General features: G+C 36.7%; 1 protein-coding gene across 3 annotated transcripts in view; it reads right to left on the reverse strand.

The window, feature by feature from the left end:
- LOC145999704 (uncharacterized) overlaps positions 1-22,562 on the reverse strand; it is a 114,745-nt gene that overhangs the window by 80,151 nt on the left and 12,032 nt on the right. For all 3 annotated transcript variants that reach the window (XM_083136966.1, XM_083136965.1, XM_083136967.1), the window contains one exon: positions 17,685-17,794. In XM_083136966.1, the coding sequence (XP_082993092.1) occupies positions 17,685-17,715 (31 nt within the window). In that variant the 5' untranslated portion in view covers positions 17,716-17,794. The remainder of the gene's footprint in view (positions 1-17,684; positions 17,795-22,562) is intronic.

The following is a 22,562-nucleotide window of genomic DNA, read 5'->3' on the forward strand; positions in this document are numbered from 1 at the left end:
TGTCTTGCTTTTGTACACTACACAATCGAGCCAACACGTTTAGGATACCACTATTGATATCGAGCCCCACGTTGGGTGCCATTTGTAATGTTCTACGTCGTGTGATCATTAGTCAGCCACCAGTAGTCTCCCTTCATTTCCTTTCCTTCAATTCCAGGGGAGTTCTTTCAGGGCTGCCAATATTCCTATCAGCACATATCAACAGGTGAATGACTATGAAGAGCGACGCATAGCGTTACGCAAAATTGGGAAGGAAAACATAACAACTGATGAGGGAAAACGCTCAAAATCAAAGTAAAACAAATACCATCCTTTTGAAATCATCATGGCTTAGCTGCATGACTGGGGAGAGACCTGCGCTCGATCGCCAGCTCTAAACTTCGAAGGAGACGAAGAAAGTGAGCGGAAACATCCATCGCGACACTTTAGGTTGCTCTCATACTGAACTAGGTTTCGTGGCGGTTCCTCTCTCGAACCTTTAGGCCACCCTCTGTCGTCAGCGTCCTCGAGCATAAATCGCCTTCGAAAAACTATACAATCGCAGCTATTACATTTAAAAAATCACGAAGACAAAGCGTCTATCCTCATCTTTACCTTCCTATTTCCTTCAATCACCTTTCAATATCCTATGTCATCTGTTTCTTCACCTCGGCTAAAACTCAGTGGGCTAATGGGATACTCTGACCCCTCTCAGGTACGGGTATAGTAGTACAAATATATGGGATATGAAGCTTCGACTGTTATGTACTAAATCATTTGACAGGCTATGGAAAAGGGAGATTTTATAAATGAATAACATCTGTTTCCGAAGAAAGGTCTGCGTTTTCAGTAGGCTTCTTTATGGGCAATTATTTTCCTGAAGATGGTTTATTTTCAAGATACTTTTATAAATTTACATCTTAGTTACAGATCTTCATAAATAAAGGACAGAACAGATTTCCTTCTTATAATTAAATCCACGCGATGTTTGCAGTTTATTTACATGATATGGATCAAGCTGTCATAACAGTTATATAAAGACGACCAGGTGCTTGCTTGGAACTTTATGAACGCTCCTTGACATAATGAAGCATAACTTTGACATGACTGGCGAAGGTTTTAAGTATTGACTCCGATTTTAATATAAATTGGACATTATGGTCTGGCTTCAAGATATATGCAGAAATACAAACTGCTATAATTCGTAAAATATTAGAGATATCGACTTGATATCGGGTATGGCAACATGTTAGCATGTTCACAGGGCGAAACCTAACCATGCCAGATATCAATAATGACTAACTTGATCAATAAATAATAATCATGGAGACGAAATAATCTGAACTTATTCTTCCGTATGATGGCATGTTAGCATGCCCACAGGGCGAACCTACTCATACGGCAGAATAACATTAAGTCCTGTTGCATTATGCAAAAATTGAAAATATATTACGTATAAGTTTCGAAGAAATCAAACTGAATTATCACAAAAATTGAAAGAAATCGTAAATTAACTTATTCTCACGCATGGTGACATGTTAGCATGTCCACAGGGTGAACCTAACCATGCGTCAGAATAACAGTAAGTTCTGAGTCGAAATTTAACATTATTTTGTTAAGATTTTATTTAAAATTTCAGAAAACTTCAAAATAAATTTTAAATTAACTTACTCTTTCGTATGGTGACATATTAGCATGTCCACAGGGCGAACCTACCCATACGACAGAATAACTATGTCTCTAAGCTAATTTGGGAACGAAGACTGAGTTCTTGAACCCTCCCATAAAGGGAGCTGAGTATTTAAGATGTTAATTCATCGGAGTCGGTGATGAAAATGCCCCCGAATTAGGTTCCGTAGCTGTATTTATACCCCCGCATGTCAAGCAGAGCGCCTCCCGTGACACAAAAGATAAACATAGCTACAGCTGTGATATGCAGAACTAATTTGTGTATAATGGCAATATTCTAAAGATTAAACAGTATGTTCCATAAGGTTCATATTTCTATGTCTCAAACAACAATTATGATTCTTGAAGTTTCTATAATATTCTCTACTACAAAGTTGTCACATTCTTAAAAACTTCTTTCCAATGTCCATAAGGCTTATATTACTAATAACTCCAACTGAAATTTAGCTCTCATGGCTTTCATAATAGTTTGATTCTAAAACTGAGAACATATACTTTTGACTAATTGTCAACAACGAAAGATTTTGCTTTCAAGAAGCTTGCAAATAACAAATTCTAAACTTCTCGAATGACAGAATTAGGTCATTAGTTCAACTCATTTTTCATAACATTTTTATAGTGAATATAAAAAGTAAAATAATGAAGAATAATACTAAATATGACCGAATCTTTGATAAGGTTCGGGAGGATCATATCGAAGTTTGGATGGTATTTCTAAAATTATATGGAAGTGATGGTAAAATATTTAAGATTGATGAACATGATGAAAAGTATGTAAACTATGAACAAATAGACAAAATTCTACCTCCTGCAAATGTGTGTACAAATTTCCATATCCAGTTGGTGTGTATGAAAAGTAATTTTTTGATACAATAAGATAAAGAGTATCCCGATCTTGCAGCAAGTAACTTAAAAAATAAAATGATGTACTTTACTATTATTTATGACAGTTATTTTGTGCAAGTGTAAATGTTTACATTTGTTTGAACATTTGTCTTCTCTTTGTAACTATTGATCTCAAGTTGACACCCCGAACTTAGTAACAGTTATAAAATATTGTATGCTATATAATGTTGTCTTTTCTGTATGCCGATGATTTGATATGTAGTCTTCAAAGTCTTGTATTATGTTTTGTTACTAACATACAACTAATTTTCATTAAGATATGTACGTTTACAGACTGCCTATAGTTTTATCTATTATGTAACTTTTCTGCTATAAACATAAAATGATTTATTTTACGATATACTGTCTCAGGAGTAGTTCAGTTACCTATCTGACATTACTTGTAACCTCCGTTACCTATCATATAAATCATAAATAAATCAATTTAATTTTTCTCCTACACATTAGATGTTGATGTTTACATTTTGATTATTTAATAATAGAAAAATTGAAAACAAATATTTTTTTTTTGCTACACAGAACCAGGGTTCTGATTGGAAAGGTATGAAGTTGTACACTTGTTTCCAAAAAACGTAACCTCCATTACATATTAACTATTGTTTTGTCTTCAAATAGATTTGATATTTCCACAAGAAACTTTCTAGTATAAATGTTGACATGTGTATTTACTGACTCAGACTAACAAAATAGACAGAACAAGATTAATTTGAATTATATATCACTTTGCCTTAGTAATATATAACATTTAAGGTGTGGAGTTTACGTTTGCCATTTCACATACTCACACTTGAAATACATCTACAAACACACGTCACAAATGTTATGGGATATATTAATCTACAATAAGAATTTCAAACTCTAATTTACCTAATCAACTTCAATACACCTTACAATAATCTTCCGTCTGTCAGATAGTGTGCAAGGACACTAACAAAGCACACAGATTGAGAGAATTCTGTTTCGTTTTCTATGCAGCTTTCTTTTCCTTCCTAGATAAAAATAAAAGCTAAACTGTGAAAAACTTTCCTCCAGGCATTAATAAATATGTGCAAATTCAATGGGATTTGGAAAAATAAAAACTGCAATTTTTCAAGTCTATGGACAAAAGTTCACATAGAATTCACGCATAATTCCCGGAATTCAAGGAATTCCCGATGAGTAGCCACCCTGTCATAAGCATAAGTCATTGGTTCTTCCAACGACAGCAGAAAGTGGAATAGAGTCAGACAAAAGATGAGATCAAAGGAGCTTCCACTTTAAGTGATGTAGTTCTGGACAAAGCTGGAAGTAACAAGGTGACCATTTCAAATCAGAAAGTATACAAATGGTTCATCACAATGGTCAGAGTTGCCTAAGTGCAAGCAGGTACCAACCACAGTGGTGAATAGTCGACGAACGGCATGGAGGCTGTCTGTTCGTTGAAACATACTGGAAATGTTGACAACATACATAGCACCAACACATGTGTCACTACTGTGGTGCATAAAGTACAACACAAGTCTGCTTCGAAAAAAAAATCAGAAAGAAATACGAGAACAAATATCTGGAAAAGCTGCACAACAAAATAAATGAGACAAAATTAAGGATCCACCTCAGCATCAAGTTGAACTAGAAGAAAGTCACATTTAACCTGGACAAACTTAAATTCTTAAGTCTACTTAAGTTAACTTAAGTTAACATGTTCACAAACTCTTCAATTGCAAATCCATGTGCTCTGGAAAAAGTATTCACTGATACTAAAGAACAAGCAATTATGAAGTAAATGGCAAACAAATTGCCTTCAGGGCTGGTCATTCTTTCTCTCAAGTTCAAAATGCTGATAGCCCACCTTTGTTAGCAGATTTAGAAACGTAAAGGACTATTCAGTAGAGTTGCAAAAAAGCCGGCTTTTTTGAATGGAAGGTTTTTTTCAGATAAAAGCTGGATTTTTTGGCTTTTTACCAATTACAGCTAACTTATTTCACTTGAAGTTACTGTCATGAGTTTACAGGTTTGTAGTGACATATTTTACAACTAGCTAAAAGAAATTGACATGTAGCAGCCAAGAGACAGGTATTGACCAATCCCAGGAGACACATACTGCATAATGGTTCAGTTAGCTTACCGAGGGGAAGGGGGTGCTTGCAGGCCCACCACCTCTATTTTTTAGATTTTTCAACTGTTTGAAAATAAAATTACATTGTTTCCTAGAGTATTCCCAATATTTCTTTATTACTTTTGTTCATAAAAACAAATGTAATGTAATTAGGAGGCAAAATGCACTTGGTGCACATATCAGGTGCCATCTTTGAATGTGACTTATTCGAGACACTCATGCCAGTGTACAATTGGTTGGTAATGATGGTAATTATTGTAATTAATATATTTAATAAACAACCGCACTTCTGCAAACTAAAAAGCATTAATAAAAAATATTATGGATTTTGTGAGTTTTAGTGAATGATAAAATATATGCGACACACTCAAGCAATAATTGGTTATTATTTTTGAAGCAGTGATTCAATAATAAAATGTTTTCTTGAATTTATAGTGATAAAAAAAAAGTGTGGACCTATGAGCCGCCCCTGGTATGTAAGTTTCTCATATGGCACGTGTAAGCTAGGGTTAGAACTAAACATGTAATACTGATGAGCACATCCAACCATGAAATGGACTTAAAACAACCTTTTACATGTTTGGGTCTTAATATAAATGTTTGTCATAAAATATGAAACAAATGTTAATATCAAAATATTCGATGTTTCGGTACAATTAAAAGTCTTTACTGCTCACAACACTACAGAGCTTTGAGATGGAAGCGACACGTGGCTCTTGGAAACCAACCCTTAGAAGTACATGCAACCTTTCAAACCGAAGCAACATAAGCTGCAAGTGTCACTTGTCACTTCACCTGTACCGTTTTCTCAGGGAACTTTCAGATAGAAGCAACAAGTGACATGTGTCACTCGGAAGCAGACCCTCAGTAATCCATTCAACCTTTTGAACTGAAGCACAACAACAAGCTAAACATGTTACTTGCATGTTGCTCGGACTATACTGTTTTCTCAGTGGGGTGCATCGTGCCTCTTCGGTCTGCTATTCTTGCATGCACGCAGTGGCGCAGGAACGGGGGGTACAGGGGTACATTGTACCCCCCTAAATTTTTGAAGGGGGGTACTGTACCCCCTAAATCCGTAAATCGAGTTGTAACCCCCTGTACACCCTTTGCTAATTTAACAGCAGACGCAAGGTGAAGGAACCTATTTTAATTTCACCCAATAAAAAAAGTGTACAGTAGACTCGCGATTAACAGAGACCCGATTAACCGTGGCGCCGGGTTAACCGAGGGAGTGGTTGGAAAACATCGTGCTTCATAACGCAACCCCCTGTTTGTTTATGGAGTCAAGTCACTGTCCGCGCAAGCACGTGTTCGTTACATTGTCGGTGTATCCGATTGTTACGGTGGTGTTTAAGTCTGTGTAGGCCTATTCTAAGCGGAAAAAGTGATCTTCTCATTTATGATGTACTAATAATAAATAATTACTATACAGTTTTAAGTGTTGTTTCGTTATTTACGAACTATTAGCACATTATCTCCGTATTATCAGAGTTTTTCCGTATCCGAGGTAATCTCGGTCCCAATTAGCTCGGATAATCGCGAGTCTACTGTATATTGTTTATAACTTATAGGCCTAAACATTATCTTCCTTACCACGGAAATTCAAACCATTCTAAACTTATTCTACTACATTGTGGTTGCTACTAGTAGTTAGTTCATTGACCTATGTTCTTGGAAACCTCTTTAAGGAGATGAATATTGTTTAAAATGTGTGTGGAACGATGGAATCAGATTTGCTCTCAGACAATCACGCTGGAGACGAATGTTCCTTTGCGTAAGGGGGGTACACTTTTCTAAAACATTGGTCGCGTCGATTCGAAGATAAGATACAAATCTTCATCAGAAGAGTATATGACTGATCCCATTTTCTTTTGAATATTTAAAATGGAATTTTCCAAAACAAAATACTTACACGAGCGAGACGAGACACTATAGACCAACTTGGGGGTACAATGTACTGCTGTACCTCATCCATATTTATCATAACTTTGCAAGAGGGTGTTCGGAAAACTATACTTAAACCTACTATATATTAAGAGATTTTGAAAATAGAGTCCCGATTAGCCTATCTGAGCATGAAGTGAATCTAGAATAAGTTTTAATAACTTCTGAGTGGAAACCGAAACAAAAATAAACACAAACATGAACGAGAAGGACCTCGCCACACTGGAGACGAGATGAGGCTATGACAATTCTCGACTCATCGCATCGCGATATCATTCCTAGGTGCAATGAAATTTTTCCTAGACATTTAAACAGGGTTCAATTTGCAATATTATCAGAGGAGGGGGAGGGAATTATTTTTACTTATGTATTAGGTATACTTATAATTGGACATTAATTACCAGGTAACCAAGAAAGTTCATGCGGTTTTAGTACAAAGAAGAAAAGGTCCAAAACAAATGTGTTTACCTTATATTTATTCTGCAAAATATCCACCATCCGCTTCTACAACCTTCTCCCATCTTTGTACAAGCCTGTAGATGCCATGTGTGAAAAAGTCTTTGTGTAGGGCCGCAAAAAACTGCACCACCGCGTTTTCAACCTCATCGCGAGTTTGGAAATGTCGATTGCGCATATAGTTGTCCATAGACAAAAAAAGATGGTAGTCTGATGGAGCGATGTCGGGTGAATACGCTGGATGTGGCAGAAGTTCCCAGCCGAGAGAAGAAATCACCTCCAGGGTCATCTTTGCTGTATGCGGTTTAGCGTTGTCTTGGTGGAAAAGAACATGCTTCCTATTCACTAATGCAGGTTGTTTTTTTTCAAGCTGTTCGGCCACTCTTTGCAATTGCGTGGAGTACACCTCTTTGTTGATGGTTTTACCACTTTCCAAGAACTCATAATGCACAATCCCAGCCGTAGTCCACCAGACACACAGCAGCACCTTCTGATGAAGAGCAGGTTTTGCAGTTAAAGGTATGGTGTCATTTGATGATAGCCAATGGTATGAGCATTTCTTGTTATCGTACATTACCCACGTTTCATCACACGTCAAAATGTGGTCCAAAATTGGACGGTTGTTGTTCCTAGTGAGCAAAGAAGCGCAAATGTTCAGTCGTTGGAGACGGTTCGCAGAAGTCAGCTCGTGCAGGACCCACTTACTCAGTTTCCATGATTTGACAAGCTCATGCAAGTGCACACGAATTGTTTCAGCACTTACCGCAAATCGTTGAGCGAATTCTTGACACGTTTGACTTGAATCCTCTCCAATTGCTGCCTTCAGTTGGTCCACATCGAGAGATTTCGGTCTGCCCGATCGAGGTTTGTCTGCCAGTGTCTCGTCGCCACTCGAGAAGGTCTGAAACCACTTTTGCGCTGTCCGTTCACTAATTGTACCTTCTCCAAACGCTGCACATATTTTTCTTGCAGCTTCCGCTCCTTTTGTGCCCAACTTGTACTCATACAGTAAACACACCCTGATTACTGCATTCAACACAGCCATGGTTCACTGTGAATACTTGCTATCGACTGCGACCTGTTACCTATGTTAGCCGATGTGCCAAGGAATGAGCTTTCCGCCAATCACACATACATGTACCCCTGGCGGCTGAACTGCGTACTACCCCACGAAAACTACGGGCAGTTGTAAAAACTGCATGAACTTTCTTGGTTACCTGGTACTTAAAATCTAATTTTGGTATCGGATGCAACACAAACACAACGCCATTTTAAGTTATACCATAAAGTTAAACTGTAAGAAAATTACATTAGTCAGATTTATGCATGAGATAAATGAAACTCACTGCAGGTTCTATTGGTAGATTTTGGATTGGATTCGCAAGGTCTTTGAGTGAGATGCGAATGTTTAATTGATTTATTTGGTTTATTTTACTTCGCATTTCTGCCACTTTTGGCTAATCGCAAAGATGAGGATGGGTGATGATATGATGAAATTCATGAACACTCACATGCCCAACCTGGGACCTCTGGCGTCAAAGTGTGCTATGCTAACCCCTCTGCTACGGAGGCCGGCGAGGTGGGAATGTGTTTTGGATTTTCTTTGTAGATGCGACAATCTTTAACTGTGACGCGCACATGCTTTTGCTTACATTAAAGTTTACCTTTTCACATAAACGAGAAATTGACATGTCACCCTAAAACACACGCATGTATCTGCATTTAATACTACTCTATACGAAAATAAACCTTGCGCTTTTCTTCATATTGTCCATTATTTTTCTATTTGACATTAAATTCCTTGCCAGGGCAGTTGTTTTTATGCAAATCTTGGCGATCTTAACTACATGCAAGCTAGATGCTATTCTTTTGCTATCTTTTACCTATTCACGTAATAACAACAATACAATATTAATTAACTTACATATTTAATTAATATTTTAATTTAATTAAATATAATAATAATAATTATTATTATTTATTATTATTATTATTGCAACACTTGGTTGGACCCCCCAAAATGTATTTCTAGGGGCAGTAGTATGTGTGTTTATATATATGGGAGGCTGAATTTTGTACCCCCCCAAATGAAAAACGTTCCTGCGCCACTGCATGCACGGTGAATGTTTTGCTTTATAGTGTCGCTTGTTATCTGTGACTTCAGTCTGAAAGCTCCTTCATTGGCACGCATCATGTAACCTCGGTCTTGTTTGTGCATGCGTGGTGGATGTTTGCTTAGACTGAAACGGCCCTTGTCTCTTCAATGTGACACTCTCCACTGTCATGTGTTGCTTCGTTCTGAATGTTCTCTATACTTAACAAGATTGTTAGCTACTTCATCAGAGATTAAGATCTAATTTAGCCTGTAAATCACAAGTGAACAAATTGCAAGTACTGTTGATGGAAAAAGGCTGGCTTTTTGATAGAAGGTTCCTTTTATAACATGAATGACCCCCTGGAGTGGAATAAAGTAATGCTGTTGCCTTGTAATAAGAAGAGGTCTGAGGTTGAATTCTCTGTGGAGGCAGAGTGCTTTGGATCACATTTCAAACTTTGGGTTCAGTCCACATATGTTTAATAGATTATTTTTTGCCATTTGGGCCATCTTATTTGCTTCTACTTCAGTTTTAGTGCCAGTGTTTTTCAACTGCCGGGTCACAAATGGTCCATTGCACCCAGGGGTTGACTACTAATTTTTTTAATCTAATTTTATATTTGACAGCAAGTCTATACCTAATTGAACTATGATTATGCCATACTTGATATATTAATATTAATTAAGGTTGATATTAATTTTCATATAAACTTTAAAGATCAGAAATGTATTTATGAGTGAAATTGTTGGGATCAGGACATTGACTTGTAAGAAATAAATTTACTGGGCTGTGGTCTCATGAAGGTTGAGAACCACTGCACCAAGCAGCCAAAATACATCACTAGTTGCTCCGTGACCAGGTTTAGCCGCCATTTAACCAAATTATACATGTTGTACTGGAAAGCCAGAACACAAATATATATTTTACTGAACACAAAATTTAGTGTAAAGAGATTTGATACTAGTTTTTCAAAAGGTAGATCAGTATTTCCTCTTTTGCTTCATGTACATGTTCATATAACAAAATTCAAACTTTGAAAATCATATCATAGTATTAGGTTCTATTAAAAACACCTACAAAACTACTCTAGTTATGTAAATATGTTTATATTACGTAGATATATTTAATAAGCCTACCAAATTATGAAGATAACACTCGGAAAGAACCGCACATTCAAAAAAGCCAGCTTTCTTGAAAACACTGTTTATGTCTAGCTACGAATTTCATCTTGTAAATTGTATTTTATATTTAGAAATGAGTGCCTATTTTACAGTAGGGAGATAAACGGTAAAAGGTATTATACCCAAACAATGGTAGAAACTTTATCTCATGACTAGACCTAAAAAGTGTGCTTTTAGGTTTCTAAAATAGGCTCTAAAAATCCTAAAATAGGTACGAAAAACCCTAAAATAGGTTTTAAAAATCCTAAAATAGGTCCTAAAAATCTTAAGTTAGGCTCGAAAAATCTTGAAATACGTAGGTTCAGAAAAGCTTCAAAATTCCTTAAAAATGCTGATTAGGTATAGTCACTGGCAATGAAAATGGGACACCTATATCCTGAAATATGCACTTTCTTGCAAAACGTTATGTGTTTTGCCTAACATATGGCAATGGCAGAACTTACAATTGAAAATTTGCTATTAAAATCCACTCTTCGCCTATAGTTAGACAATTTTTTTTTCATGTTACCCACAGTCAAACTCCGCAATTTTGTCTGCGAGGATCATCTTATGTGATGAAAATAATATTTCAACAAAAACATAGCCAATGGTGAAAACTTCAATGCTGAAATGTTAGTTTGCAAGGTGTGAGTGCCACGAAGCAACACGAAAGTGAGCAAGACCACACAGATCACATCACTTTGGATTGTACAGCTAACAGTGCCACCAGATATTTTGCTTTGTTCAGAGCTTAGAAAAATCACCATGGACTTGGAGGAAGGGAAATCGACAGAGAGTACGTTTCAAACACGTTCGTCATTGAAGTTTTTCTTGACCAAACAAAGCAAATGCCTCTGTGCGACATACAAATTCTGTAAAAACCTTTAAAACTATATAAAAACCTCAAAGAAGGCTTGATTTAGGTGCATAAACCTAAAATAGGTTCTAACAAGCAAAATAGGTTCTTTTAGGCACTATAAAACTATCAGTTGTTGCGTTTCTTAATGAAACGCTGACATAACTTATTATTTCTTACATACCTGTAAAGGAAAAAGTAGGTTAAAAACCTAAAATACGAGGTCACAGTTTTTAATGTCAATGAAGACAAAGACAATACAAGTGGTGATAGAAAGGGAAGTGCAGAAAAGAACAGAAACTTCAAGAAAAAATTTACCATGAAGTATGAACTTCCTGGTTTGGTTCCTCTCAACATGAGCAATAAGAATGAACAAATTAAAAGGATGAGTTAGCCTCTAACTAAATTTGAGACGAGAAACAAATATGATGATTCCTATCCGTGAAGAGTTTCTTTACATCCACTGAGAAGGGATAATAATAACAGGCCAATTTCTCTGTATAAAGACAGATCCAGCGGTCATAAGGGTGTAATGGTTTACTTGCCTTCCAGGGAGTAACCTGCCTTGGCTCGACCTGTTACGTGTTTTCGTCACTTTCCCAAGCAAATAGTTTGCATTACGCAATCAAAACTAGCAAAATGGTTCGATCAAACTAAAAGACATAGAATAACTAACATACAAATTATGTTATATTCTTTACCATGGATATTAGGGAAAAACTCAGTTCTCAAAAAAAATTACGAGAAAGAGGAAAGGGGAGAAGGGAAGAAAAAGGAGTTGAGGAAAGGAAATATAGATTTACAGGGATTCCGCATTTTAAAGGGGTTTCTGAAAAGATGAAAAAAACAGTAAAATAATATGGCATAAAATGCAGCCGAGGGCTCCATGCAATATTGAAAAACACTTCACGGAATACAAGAGAGAAGGAACGGAAAAGAAAAATGAGGAGGAAGAGAAGGGTGTATATAGAATCCGATGTGTTTGTGATAAGGAATATATTGGGCAAACGGGAAGAAACATGGAAGTGAGGTGGAAGGAACACAATAAGGATATCAGGGATCAAATACCCAGAACAGGTTTATCTGAACACATCATTGAAAAACAATATAAAATTAAGAAAAGGGAGGTCATTAGAAGGGAAAATCAACAAATAAATAGGAATGTGTATGAGGCTGCTAATATATGCAAGGAAAGCAATAAGAAATTGAATAGAGACGATGGGAATCTAGACGAAATTTGGATAAAGATGTTTAAGAGATGGGATAACTGTAAAAAAAACAAAATAGGATTTCATATCATGCCGGAAGTAAACCGCACAGCCCAGGAAACACGGGATTTTGAACTGGACATGACATAAGCATAATGCAGGGAGGAGGGGAATAGCCAAGAGGAACTTCCTGCATTCCGTTGGGAAGACAATCGGGAATCAACACGGACGATTGAGTAAAGGGCATTTTAATAGTTTTAAGTTTTAACCTTCACATGTTTCCGGGGGTTTCAGAAGAAGGAAGAAATAGAAAATGGAAAGTTTCATTTAGGCATGGGCAAGTTTTTAACTACTTTTTTACCAATTGAATTATTTTACCCTATTCCTGGTTCAACGTAAATTGAAGCGGCATGGAGTACTGATATGTGCCAAGGAAATAGCCTGAAGAAGGGGGCAGTAAGACCCCAAAACGTTGCTTATATAAACGGAGTATACTCACGTCAAGTAAACTATTTTTAATTTTTAAAAATACTTATTGTTTACAAAAGTGAGTAATTCGCACAAAGTGCAAATATGAATATCAGTTCTTTTTTTAAAATCATATCCCAGACGTTCAGTTTAATAATATATAAAAATACTACTTATTTCGTGATTAAATATATAAAAAAAATACAAAAGGAATAACGCCCACATAAAAAATGGCATGATCCAATTAATGAAATACTCCATCTGAAATATATAAAGGCCTAGATCAGCAGTACTAGACAGTTGCATGCATGACATTGTTCCCTAATTCCATTCCATGATAATAAAAAGAATCGCCAAAAAGAATCTAAACTTTATATGAAAATAAACTACTATGCACTATTCTTCAAATTGTTTCTATAATTTTGCCCATGGCCGTTGTCCCTTTAATCCCAGATTAAAGAAAAACAAGACACCTTGACAGTGTCGAATCTACAACTTTAACTAATAGCTTCGTGCAAAAAAAGTACTTGGCTCTTCATCAACAGGTAGTTAGTTATATTAAAAAAATAAACATGTTCCTTATTCCACTTGGGTACAGTTATGAAAACTCTCCCTTTCAGTGGCTCAAACAATGTTTCTCTAAAACCAGTAACAAAATCCTCCAAAAACTACTCGTTGGCTTGTAACCAAATGGATCAAAAAATTGCATGGACTTATCTAAACATTTCCATGAAAAACAATATATTGGCCTGTGTCTGCTAGCCCTAGAACTAGCCACAGCCACTCTACCGGCACTGAGAGAACCTTCCAAGGTCCCATCTCTAGCCCAAAAAAGTGTAAGAATGCAAACCCCCACTATTCTGCCGGATCCTTTATATTGGCCTTCCGAAGATTGACCTGTAAACTGGAATTTTCCTTCCTTAATGACTTGGAGGGAAAAGATTACAAAATTAACAACCTTCCGCAACCCTGCTTCCAGTCACATAGGCCAAGCCACTAGTACGTTAATTTTAAAACTGCACAAAGAAAGGAGTTACATCGGTATTAAAAGACGAAATATTAAACATGCACAAAAATTAATAAAAAAGGATCGTGTATTGATCCTATTATTACAAGGGACACCTTCAGAATGAAGCAGCTGATGCACTAAGTCGAAAGAGCTTGGGAGGCACAAAGGTATAAAGAAGAAAATAAAAACAAAGCTGGTGAAAACAGCAAAAAATTTGAACAAATTCCACAAAAATCAAGTGGTTACAACTGCTTAGGGGAAAACATGGAAAAACCAGCAGGGCTCAAAACAGAAATATGGCACATAAAGTTCAATGTCGAAAGAAAGTGGTTTACACTCAGGAGGGTTCTTTGTCCCTGCTGCAATGTAGCAGCCAGTCTGGAAATGATTCGGAATACGGATAAATGAGTTTTCAACTATTTCTACATGCAAATTGCACGTTATTCCAGTGCACAAGCAATGAGATAGAAATATTTGCAGCTGTTCCTCATGTAGGAGAAATTTTAGTGATGGTATTGTTCACGTTTTACAAATTTTAGAATTCACATAAATTGTGTAGAGAAAGATGATAAAGAACGAATAATAAAGCAGAGATTTCTTTTATAATTTGTGGGCCTCATTTGAAGTCCCCTAAATCAATTTTATTTTGCAGCAGTGACTCCATTCATAGTACCAATGTAAGTTAAGGTAAAGTTCCTCATGCACATAGCAGCATGCCATGAAAGCACATTTAGGGGATGGAGGGCACATATTCTTGATCTCGCCAATTTTGGAGGTGATGTGATCAGCACCATGATCTGGCTGTCTTTACACCCATTGTCACCTCCAGTTAGCCATTGAATTGAGGCTGGGTGAGACCCAGAGCTGCTTTATGCAGGCACAAGGATGGAAAAATTCCGACCTTAGATCACCAACTCCAGGTCTCCCACATGGCAGTCACATGCCCTACTGACTAGACCATTGCGGCTCTTCATAGTACAATGTAGTAATTGTATTTGGATTTATTCAATGTTGAGTCACCTCGGTTTCTGAGCATATTGAGTAATCTACTCATCACTGAAGGATTCTTGATGCAGTCCTAAAAAAGTCATGGGTGTCTCATGGTGAGTGTTCTTCATTAATTTCATCTAATCACCATGATTAGTGAAAGTACCAATCATATGAAATAAATAAAACACCAATGCAAGCACGCAAGTAAAACAAAAACAGGGTCCAACTACTTGAAATTTTACAGCAATTTCAATATTTCTCAAAAAATTTCCCTTTTCACCAAAAACTGTACTGGATTTTCCCCCACCAAGGGTTATTTCCCTAGTCCAATTCCCCTCTGCCAAACAAACAAATGCAACACAGAAACAAAAAGGAAGTTTAGTTGTTTGTAAATCCTCTGGCCTACGTTCTTTTTGCCCAGTGGCCGGGGAAGCTAACGTTTGATTAGTATTGGGAAGGATGTCTTGAAGCATGTGATGTAAAACTTCAAGACATCCTTCCCAATACTAGGGCCTCCCAGATATTGTAGTGGTAGCTTAAAATGGAAGGTAAAGTGACGTAGGAACATTAGACATTTTGAGGGATATGGTGTTCAATGAATAAATAGAATAAAAAAAATATTCCATTGTAGGTTTATTTGGATGTGCTTGTGTGACTGTGCACAAGCCACCAGTGCTATAGAGTAGAGTTTGCATCTCTTGCTGACATCCACAGTCCGGAAAGCAAAACAGTTTCAGCTGGCCAGAGTCAAGTGTCAACTTACCACGCAAAAGGTGGAAAAACAATAAAGGTCCATGAGGGCTGATCTGCAAGCATAGACAAGGGGCCAATGCTAACACAGAAGCTTATTTTTCCTGGAAGGAGAACTGACGCCATTGAAAAGAAGTATGAAAACATTCTAAGAGAAGCGAAATTGTGACTTCATATTCTGAAAACACTTTATTCTTTCATAGAACATGCAGAAAGAAACAAATGCATGAAATATTCACGACAACTTCTGAAGAATTGATGCAAGTGGTGCTTGCAGCTCCTCTCCCTAGTGCATGCTATTATTGTCCTCTACACTATGAATTTGGTCATTGTTGTACGATGACGACCTGTATATAATTGGAATTCAAGAGAGATTGAAGATTGATACAGGCTCAGGGTGGCCTGCCATTTCACATATTGGGACTAAAAATACATCTAGAGACACAAGTCACAAATATTAAGAGATAAAGTAATCTACAAAAAAGTGTTAATTGTATAAGAATTTCAAATTTACCTTCATACTTAAACATATCTTATGTGTAATAATCTTCCACCTGTCTGCAAAGGACGCTAACAAAGCAAACAGATTGAGAGAATTCTGTTTTATTTTCCACGCAGATTTCTTATCTTTTCCTTCCTCGATAAATATAAAAGCTAAACTGTGAAAAACTTGCCTCAGGGCATTAATAAATTCAGTGGGATTTGGATTAACAAAAGTTGCAATTTTTCAAGTCTACAGAGAAAAATTCAAACAGAATTCACACATTATTCCCGGAGCCAATAATTCACGCATAATTCGCGGTGAGTAGCCACCCTGAGGCTCTAATTATGAATATACACTTCTCGCAAAAAGTTTGGAACATGGTTATATTAGCCACAAAATGTTTGGAATATTTTTATATTGAGCACTGTGATAGGCACAGTGGTATGTCGGCAAAACCACGAACGTCCAGCAGACAGATATCCTGTACTGTTGCATTCCAAGGCCATGATTATCACTAGAGCCCGGAAGTTTGGCAAAATGCCTCTTTTTATCTACTGGATATATTGATAAAATTTTTCCGGATATACGTTTTTTATGTTGTTTCGAATGTTTTAGAAGCCTTTTCATTTTGCCTATTTGGGACCCCACTGCCTATTTTTAATTATAATGCCTTTTTTTGCCTTTTTCAATGAAATTGGACCATTTTTTTAAAAAAAAGTGTGTATATAAATTATTTTTCTCCCAAAAAACGTTGTTGGCATTTATTTTTCTTCCGTTTATTATGTGAATAATTTTCGCTTTATTTAAGTAATATTGAACTCACACATGTTTCAACATTGCTGAAGGAGAAAAGTGTGAGAGAAAAGTATTTCATGCTGAGTTAGGATATTGGCTTTCGGTTAACATTTCCTTGTGCATGATTGACTGCTGAAAACCTGTTGCAGAACATCTGCACAATTACGTCATCACGTCCAGCATCCGTGTCAGGACGTTATTGACAAGAAACAGCACTAATGCCCAAGGGCCTTTGCATGCATTCCAAAATCAAGTTCTCTATCTTTAGTTTAGTTCTGCACTTTGGAGGGAAACGATCGTGTATTTGTCATCATGCCGAAATTTAGTGTGCCATTAAGTGGTAAGTTACATGGTTACGTGCATGAATTTGGTGAAAATTGAAATGCTCTTCCCAATGTAGATTTTAACATTTTGCCAGAAATTATAGATAAAAGTAAGCGACTTCCAAATGTGCCTTTTTCTGTTTATTTTGCCTTTTTTTATCACTTTTAGTGCCTATTTTCCACATTATAAGTGCCTTTTTGCCTGCCTATTTTAACGAAAATAAATGCCTGAACTTCCGGGCTCTAATTATCACCTATTGCCTAATCTAACAATATTCCAAACTTTTTGTGAGGAGTGAATTTTCATTTCAAATTTCTTCATTTTCTCTTTGCAAGAAAGATTACTTCCTAATTACATAATTGGCAAAGAAGAAGCTACTAAGGACAGCCACATATGTGAGACTCCGATGACTTTCAAACATTTCACCGAGGCTCTTAAAAGCTATTTATATCTATTTTTGTAATCTGCCTACCTGCTTCTAGATAAAACACATGCCTCCACATGGTAGATATTGACAATGGGCTGAAGTAACTATTAACACAGGCGATCCATGTTTGGTGTTGAAGATACAGAGCACATTAACTGTAAAGTTAAATAATGAAAAAATAATAATGTTGCAATCGATTTTCACATCTGTATTTATGAAAAAGTCAATATGCTGACCAAGGCAGAAATTAATTGTATTATAAAACCTAAACTAAACGTAACATTTCAACCTTCTAGCAAGGTCTTCTTCAGACTCTGTCCCATGCACATGTACAATAGATGTACATGTCTGTCCCATGTACAATTTGTACATGGGACAGAGTCTGAAGAAGACCTTGCTAGAAGGTTGAAATGTTACGTTTAGTTTAGGTTTTATAATAAAATTATTCTGCCTTGATCAGATTGATTGATTGATTTAGTTTATTTTACTTCGCGTTTTGTGCCTCTTGACTAATTTGCGAAGATGGGGATGAGTGATGAAATTGATGAATGGACATTCACAAACAACCAAGTCTGACCGGGATTCGAACCCGGGACCCTTGGCGTCGCAGCGCAATGTGCTAACCACTTGGCCACAGGGTCGGGCCTGCCTTGATCAGCATATTGAGTTTTTCATATCATGGAAACAAGGCTTAATGGTGTTATAATCTGTATTTATTTAAGATATTCCCTGATTTAGAATGTACATACAATCATATTAATAATAGCCTTTCCTTTTATTCAGAATCTAAGGTAGTGGTGATGCCGGGAAGGAGAGGTGGGTGGGGGGATGAGATACCCTACATTTGTTGGATGCCTCCCTTCTCAACCGCTAAGAAAAAATTTGCAGTCAAAAAAACTTTTGTCCCTGAAATGCATTCGACAAGTGATATTTATGTAGACTGTAATAAATGTTATATCCACAATATAAGGAGTGTTAATTTTAGCTAATTGTAGCACCTGCCAATGAACGAAGTCTTGGAAATTTGTTTTGAAATGTACTGAAAGAATCCAATATTTTAGTAAATTGAAAAATCTATGATAACATGTCTCTTTAATAGACTCTACACAAATCAGGCCAAAATACTGTATTTTTTATTACTACTCGTGTGTCCTTTCTTTTTGTACTTTCCTCTACCTCACTGACAAGAGGTGGTTATAAGGATGAGCCATGCCTACTTGGGTAAACACCAGTGCTCGAAAAATCTTCTTCAGAGCTAGGGGCTAGCTCTGAAAATCAGGCGCCAGGAACCCACCTACTAGTAATTGTGGATACTATAAGAAGCTGAGCCAGCCCCTGGGGCGGAGTGGTTAGCACATCACGCTACGATGCCAGGGGTCCCAATTTCAAATCCCGGACTGGGCTTGGATGTTTGTGAGTGTTCACTCATCAATTTCATCATATCATTATTCATCACTAGGGCCCGGGACTTTATGTTATAACATATTTTTCATATTTTTTATATATCATGGGATCGGATTCCGGAGTGAGATCTCGACGTATCTGGTGATAATAAACTGAAATTAGCAAATTTGATAGGACATAATTTGACATATTTTACGATTCTTTTGTTTTTACAACATATTTATTCCCTTTTCAGGCAAGATGACATATTTAGCTATCTATAATTTCCTAATTTTCCTACATACAAATAATTATTTAACATGTATCCGGATCTTTATTATCCACTTATTTTGAGACTTGAAACTGAAAACATCCACGACACCTCTGTGCAGGCACGCCCGCAGGATTTTTTCCTGGAGGAGGGAAAGCGACCCCTTGCATCCCTCCAGGCATCCATGCATCTGCGTTATTGTTGAGCTTGCATGCTGTGAACGAACTTTGCCCTTCATTGTTGTATGAATTCACGAGAATCGCCAGCGAGAAACGAAATGAATTTGAACTGTTGTATGACCTTCTTTTTTCAATTTTTTGCAACAATTAAAAAACTGACAGTTACGTGCTTTAGTCGGCAGACTTTGATTTTACCAATAATGCGAAAAAGAGGCTGACGTCAAGAAAAGAACCTGAACATTTGTGTTTGTAGATAAGAAGTAAGAACAATGCTTCGAACGAGTGTTGGTTAACGCAGCGGCTTCTCATTCATGCCAAGTGAATCTGGTTCTCTTTCATGCCAAGTGAATATGGTATGACGAGGAAATCTCGAATCAGTGGTCGATTGAGAGACGCAATAGTATCAGAACGATGCCTCCTGTAAAAGAATCAAATTCGGTCAAATTGAGAGGTTACGTTAAAGAATTTGGTAGTGATGTTTTCTCGAAAGATGACAAGATTATGTTTTGCAAGCTATGTGATATTTCTGTTGCATATTCAAAGAGGTCTTCAGTGTTGCAGCATCTAGACATGGCGAAGCACATAAGAAACTTGCAAAGGAAGAAAACGAACGTAGCTCAGGCATTGCTTCCACATGCCATGTCAGTCCAGGGCAGTCGGCAGTCATCTTTCACCAAGGAACTGTGCAAAGCATTCAGTTGGAAGTTGGAAGAACCAACACTTCGGAAGTTTCTTCAGAAGTACTGTGACAGGGAATTTCCTCACGAATCCACGCTAAGGAAGGCCTACATGGAAAATATATACAGTGACACTATATGTGTCATCCGGGACAAAGTGAAAAACAAAAACTTGTGGCTATCAGTGGACGAAATGGAACAGGCAGGAGAAATATTCCTTGTGCATGTTGATCAGCTGGAGAAGGTAAACCATTCAACAATAGCTAGTTTAATTGAAAACTCAATGCAGATACTATTTCATGAAGGTATTCTGTGCGATAGGATTCTGTTACTTGTAACTGATGCAGGTATATGTTCAAGGCAGAAAAAGCCTTAAAGGTTCTATATCCGAAAATGGTCCACATAACCTGCATGGCACACGGACTTCATAGACTATGTGAAGAAATTCGATCAAGGTATCCAAAAATAGATCGATTTGTGTCAAACACGAAAAAAAATCTTCTTGAAGTGCCCATCACGACGACAAGCACTAAAGGAAGCTGCACCAGATATTCCTTCGCCACCCCAGCCGGTGGTGACGTGGTGGGGAAGATGGCTCTCAGCAGTTCAATATTACTGCACCAATCTTAACATTCTTTCTGAAGTAGTTACTAGTTTTGAAAGTGAAGGTGCCGCATCTGTTAGTTTTGTTCAGCAATTACTACAAAATACAGAACTAAAAGACGATATTGCTTACATTTCTGCGAATTTCGCGTTCCTCGTGTTGTGCAATGAGCAATTGGAGAGAAATGGTGTAAGTGTGCATGACTCACTTCAAATTATAGAAGACGTAAAAACAAAATTGTCAATAGTGAGGGAGCAAACAGCAGATTTGGTAAGAAAGAAATTCAGAACCATCTTGAACAACAATCCTGGATTCAGCACTTTCACCACCATCGCCTGTGTAGTGAGCGGTGACGGAAGATCAACTCTGGAAAGTGTTGAGGAAGATTTGACACCTGCAGATGTAGCATTTTTTTTAGGTTTGCTCCAGTTACATCATGCTCCGTGGAACGTACATTTTCATGCTACAAAGTGCTGCTGGTAGATAACAGACGAAGTTTCACGGTAGAGAACCTGAAGAGAATTTTCGTTTCTCCCTGCAATGCTTGAGGTTAGTTAGTAAAATTAAAACTTTGTGAACTTTCTTCATTTATATGCCTACGTACGATAATTTTTTTTAAATATTTCCTCTGTGTGTGACATTTTAACAAAGGTTTTGTATGCAGATTGAATACAGTATTTTTTTTCCTGAAAACTCTACCTTTTCTTGTATATAAATTCGAAAATTACACTTCCAACAAATAGGAAAAATGTGGCAGAATAGTAAATGCAACTAAGGATAATTGCGCAATAAGTGCCACGATTTTTCCAATATTTCTCCACACATTCTACATGAAAGAGATTCTAGTTTAATTTAATACATCATCCGAACTTTGTTGATATTCCGTGGAAAACCCAGAATTGAATTGTAAATGAAAAAAGGAAGTCTCCTTTGCATATATTTGGGATTCACTGGGTTTTTCATTTTTCTGACATATTTTTCAATTTTTAAGACATATTTTTAATTTTTTCTGACATATTTACATACATATTTTACCCTTTTATAGGACATAAAGTCCCAGGCCCTGTTCATCACCATCTTAGCAAATTAGCCAAAACTGGTACAAAAAGCGAAGTAAAATAAAGCAAATCAATCAGTCTATAAGCTGAGCATCACCGTATTCAAAACATCACTAAATTATGTGAGAAAACAGGAAATGGGGGGTTGGGGGACAAAAAGTATGAAATTGTTACTGATTCTATAGAATGTTCACAACATTGATAAAAAATCATTTGCTAACTTACGCTGTACTGCAATTTGAACTTAGAATCTTCAAAGTTTCGTATACTGAAACTTAAAAAACTGCAATATTACAGCAAAAGATCACAGTCGCCAAGGTGATATTTTTAGTCGCACTGGCGACCGGAATTTTTCGAGCACTGGTAAAGACTATTATTATATTATTTTTCCAGGGGTAGACAAGACTAAAAATAACTTAGGAGCCATTTTTTTAAAATTTCTTTGCAAATATGAGCTAAGAAAGTCATGAATCTAATAACATAAGCTATAACATGTTATCTTAAACATTTCATTTATTAATTAATACAAGATTCCATTAAAAGTAATTATTTCTTGCATTGGAGAGGCCTTCCTAAAGATGGCCCAACTGGTAACAGCCTGAATAACTATGCAATACATTCTTATATATATGACCGTCTCTACCATATCACTGCAGATTTTAACATTGAACTAACAAGTGAAAAAATGTATAATGCCTTCTTTATTTTTCTGATTTAATGATACATGTTATTCAAAAACTAAAAAAAAAAA

Source organism: Lepisma saccharinum, chromosome 15 (assembly GCF_977018435.1).
Source record: "Lepisma saccharinum chromosome 15, izLepSacc3.1, whole genome shotgun sequence".
NCBI lineage: Eukaryota > Metazoa > Arthropoda > Insecta > Zygentoma > Lepismatidae > Lepisma > Lepisma saccharinum.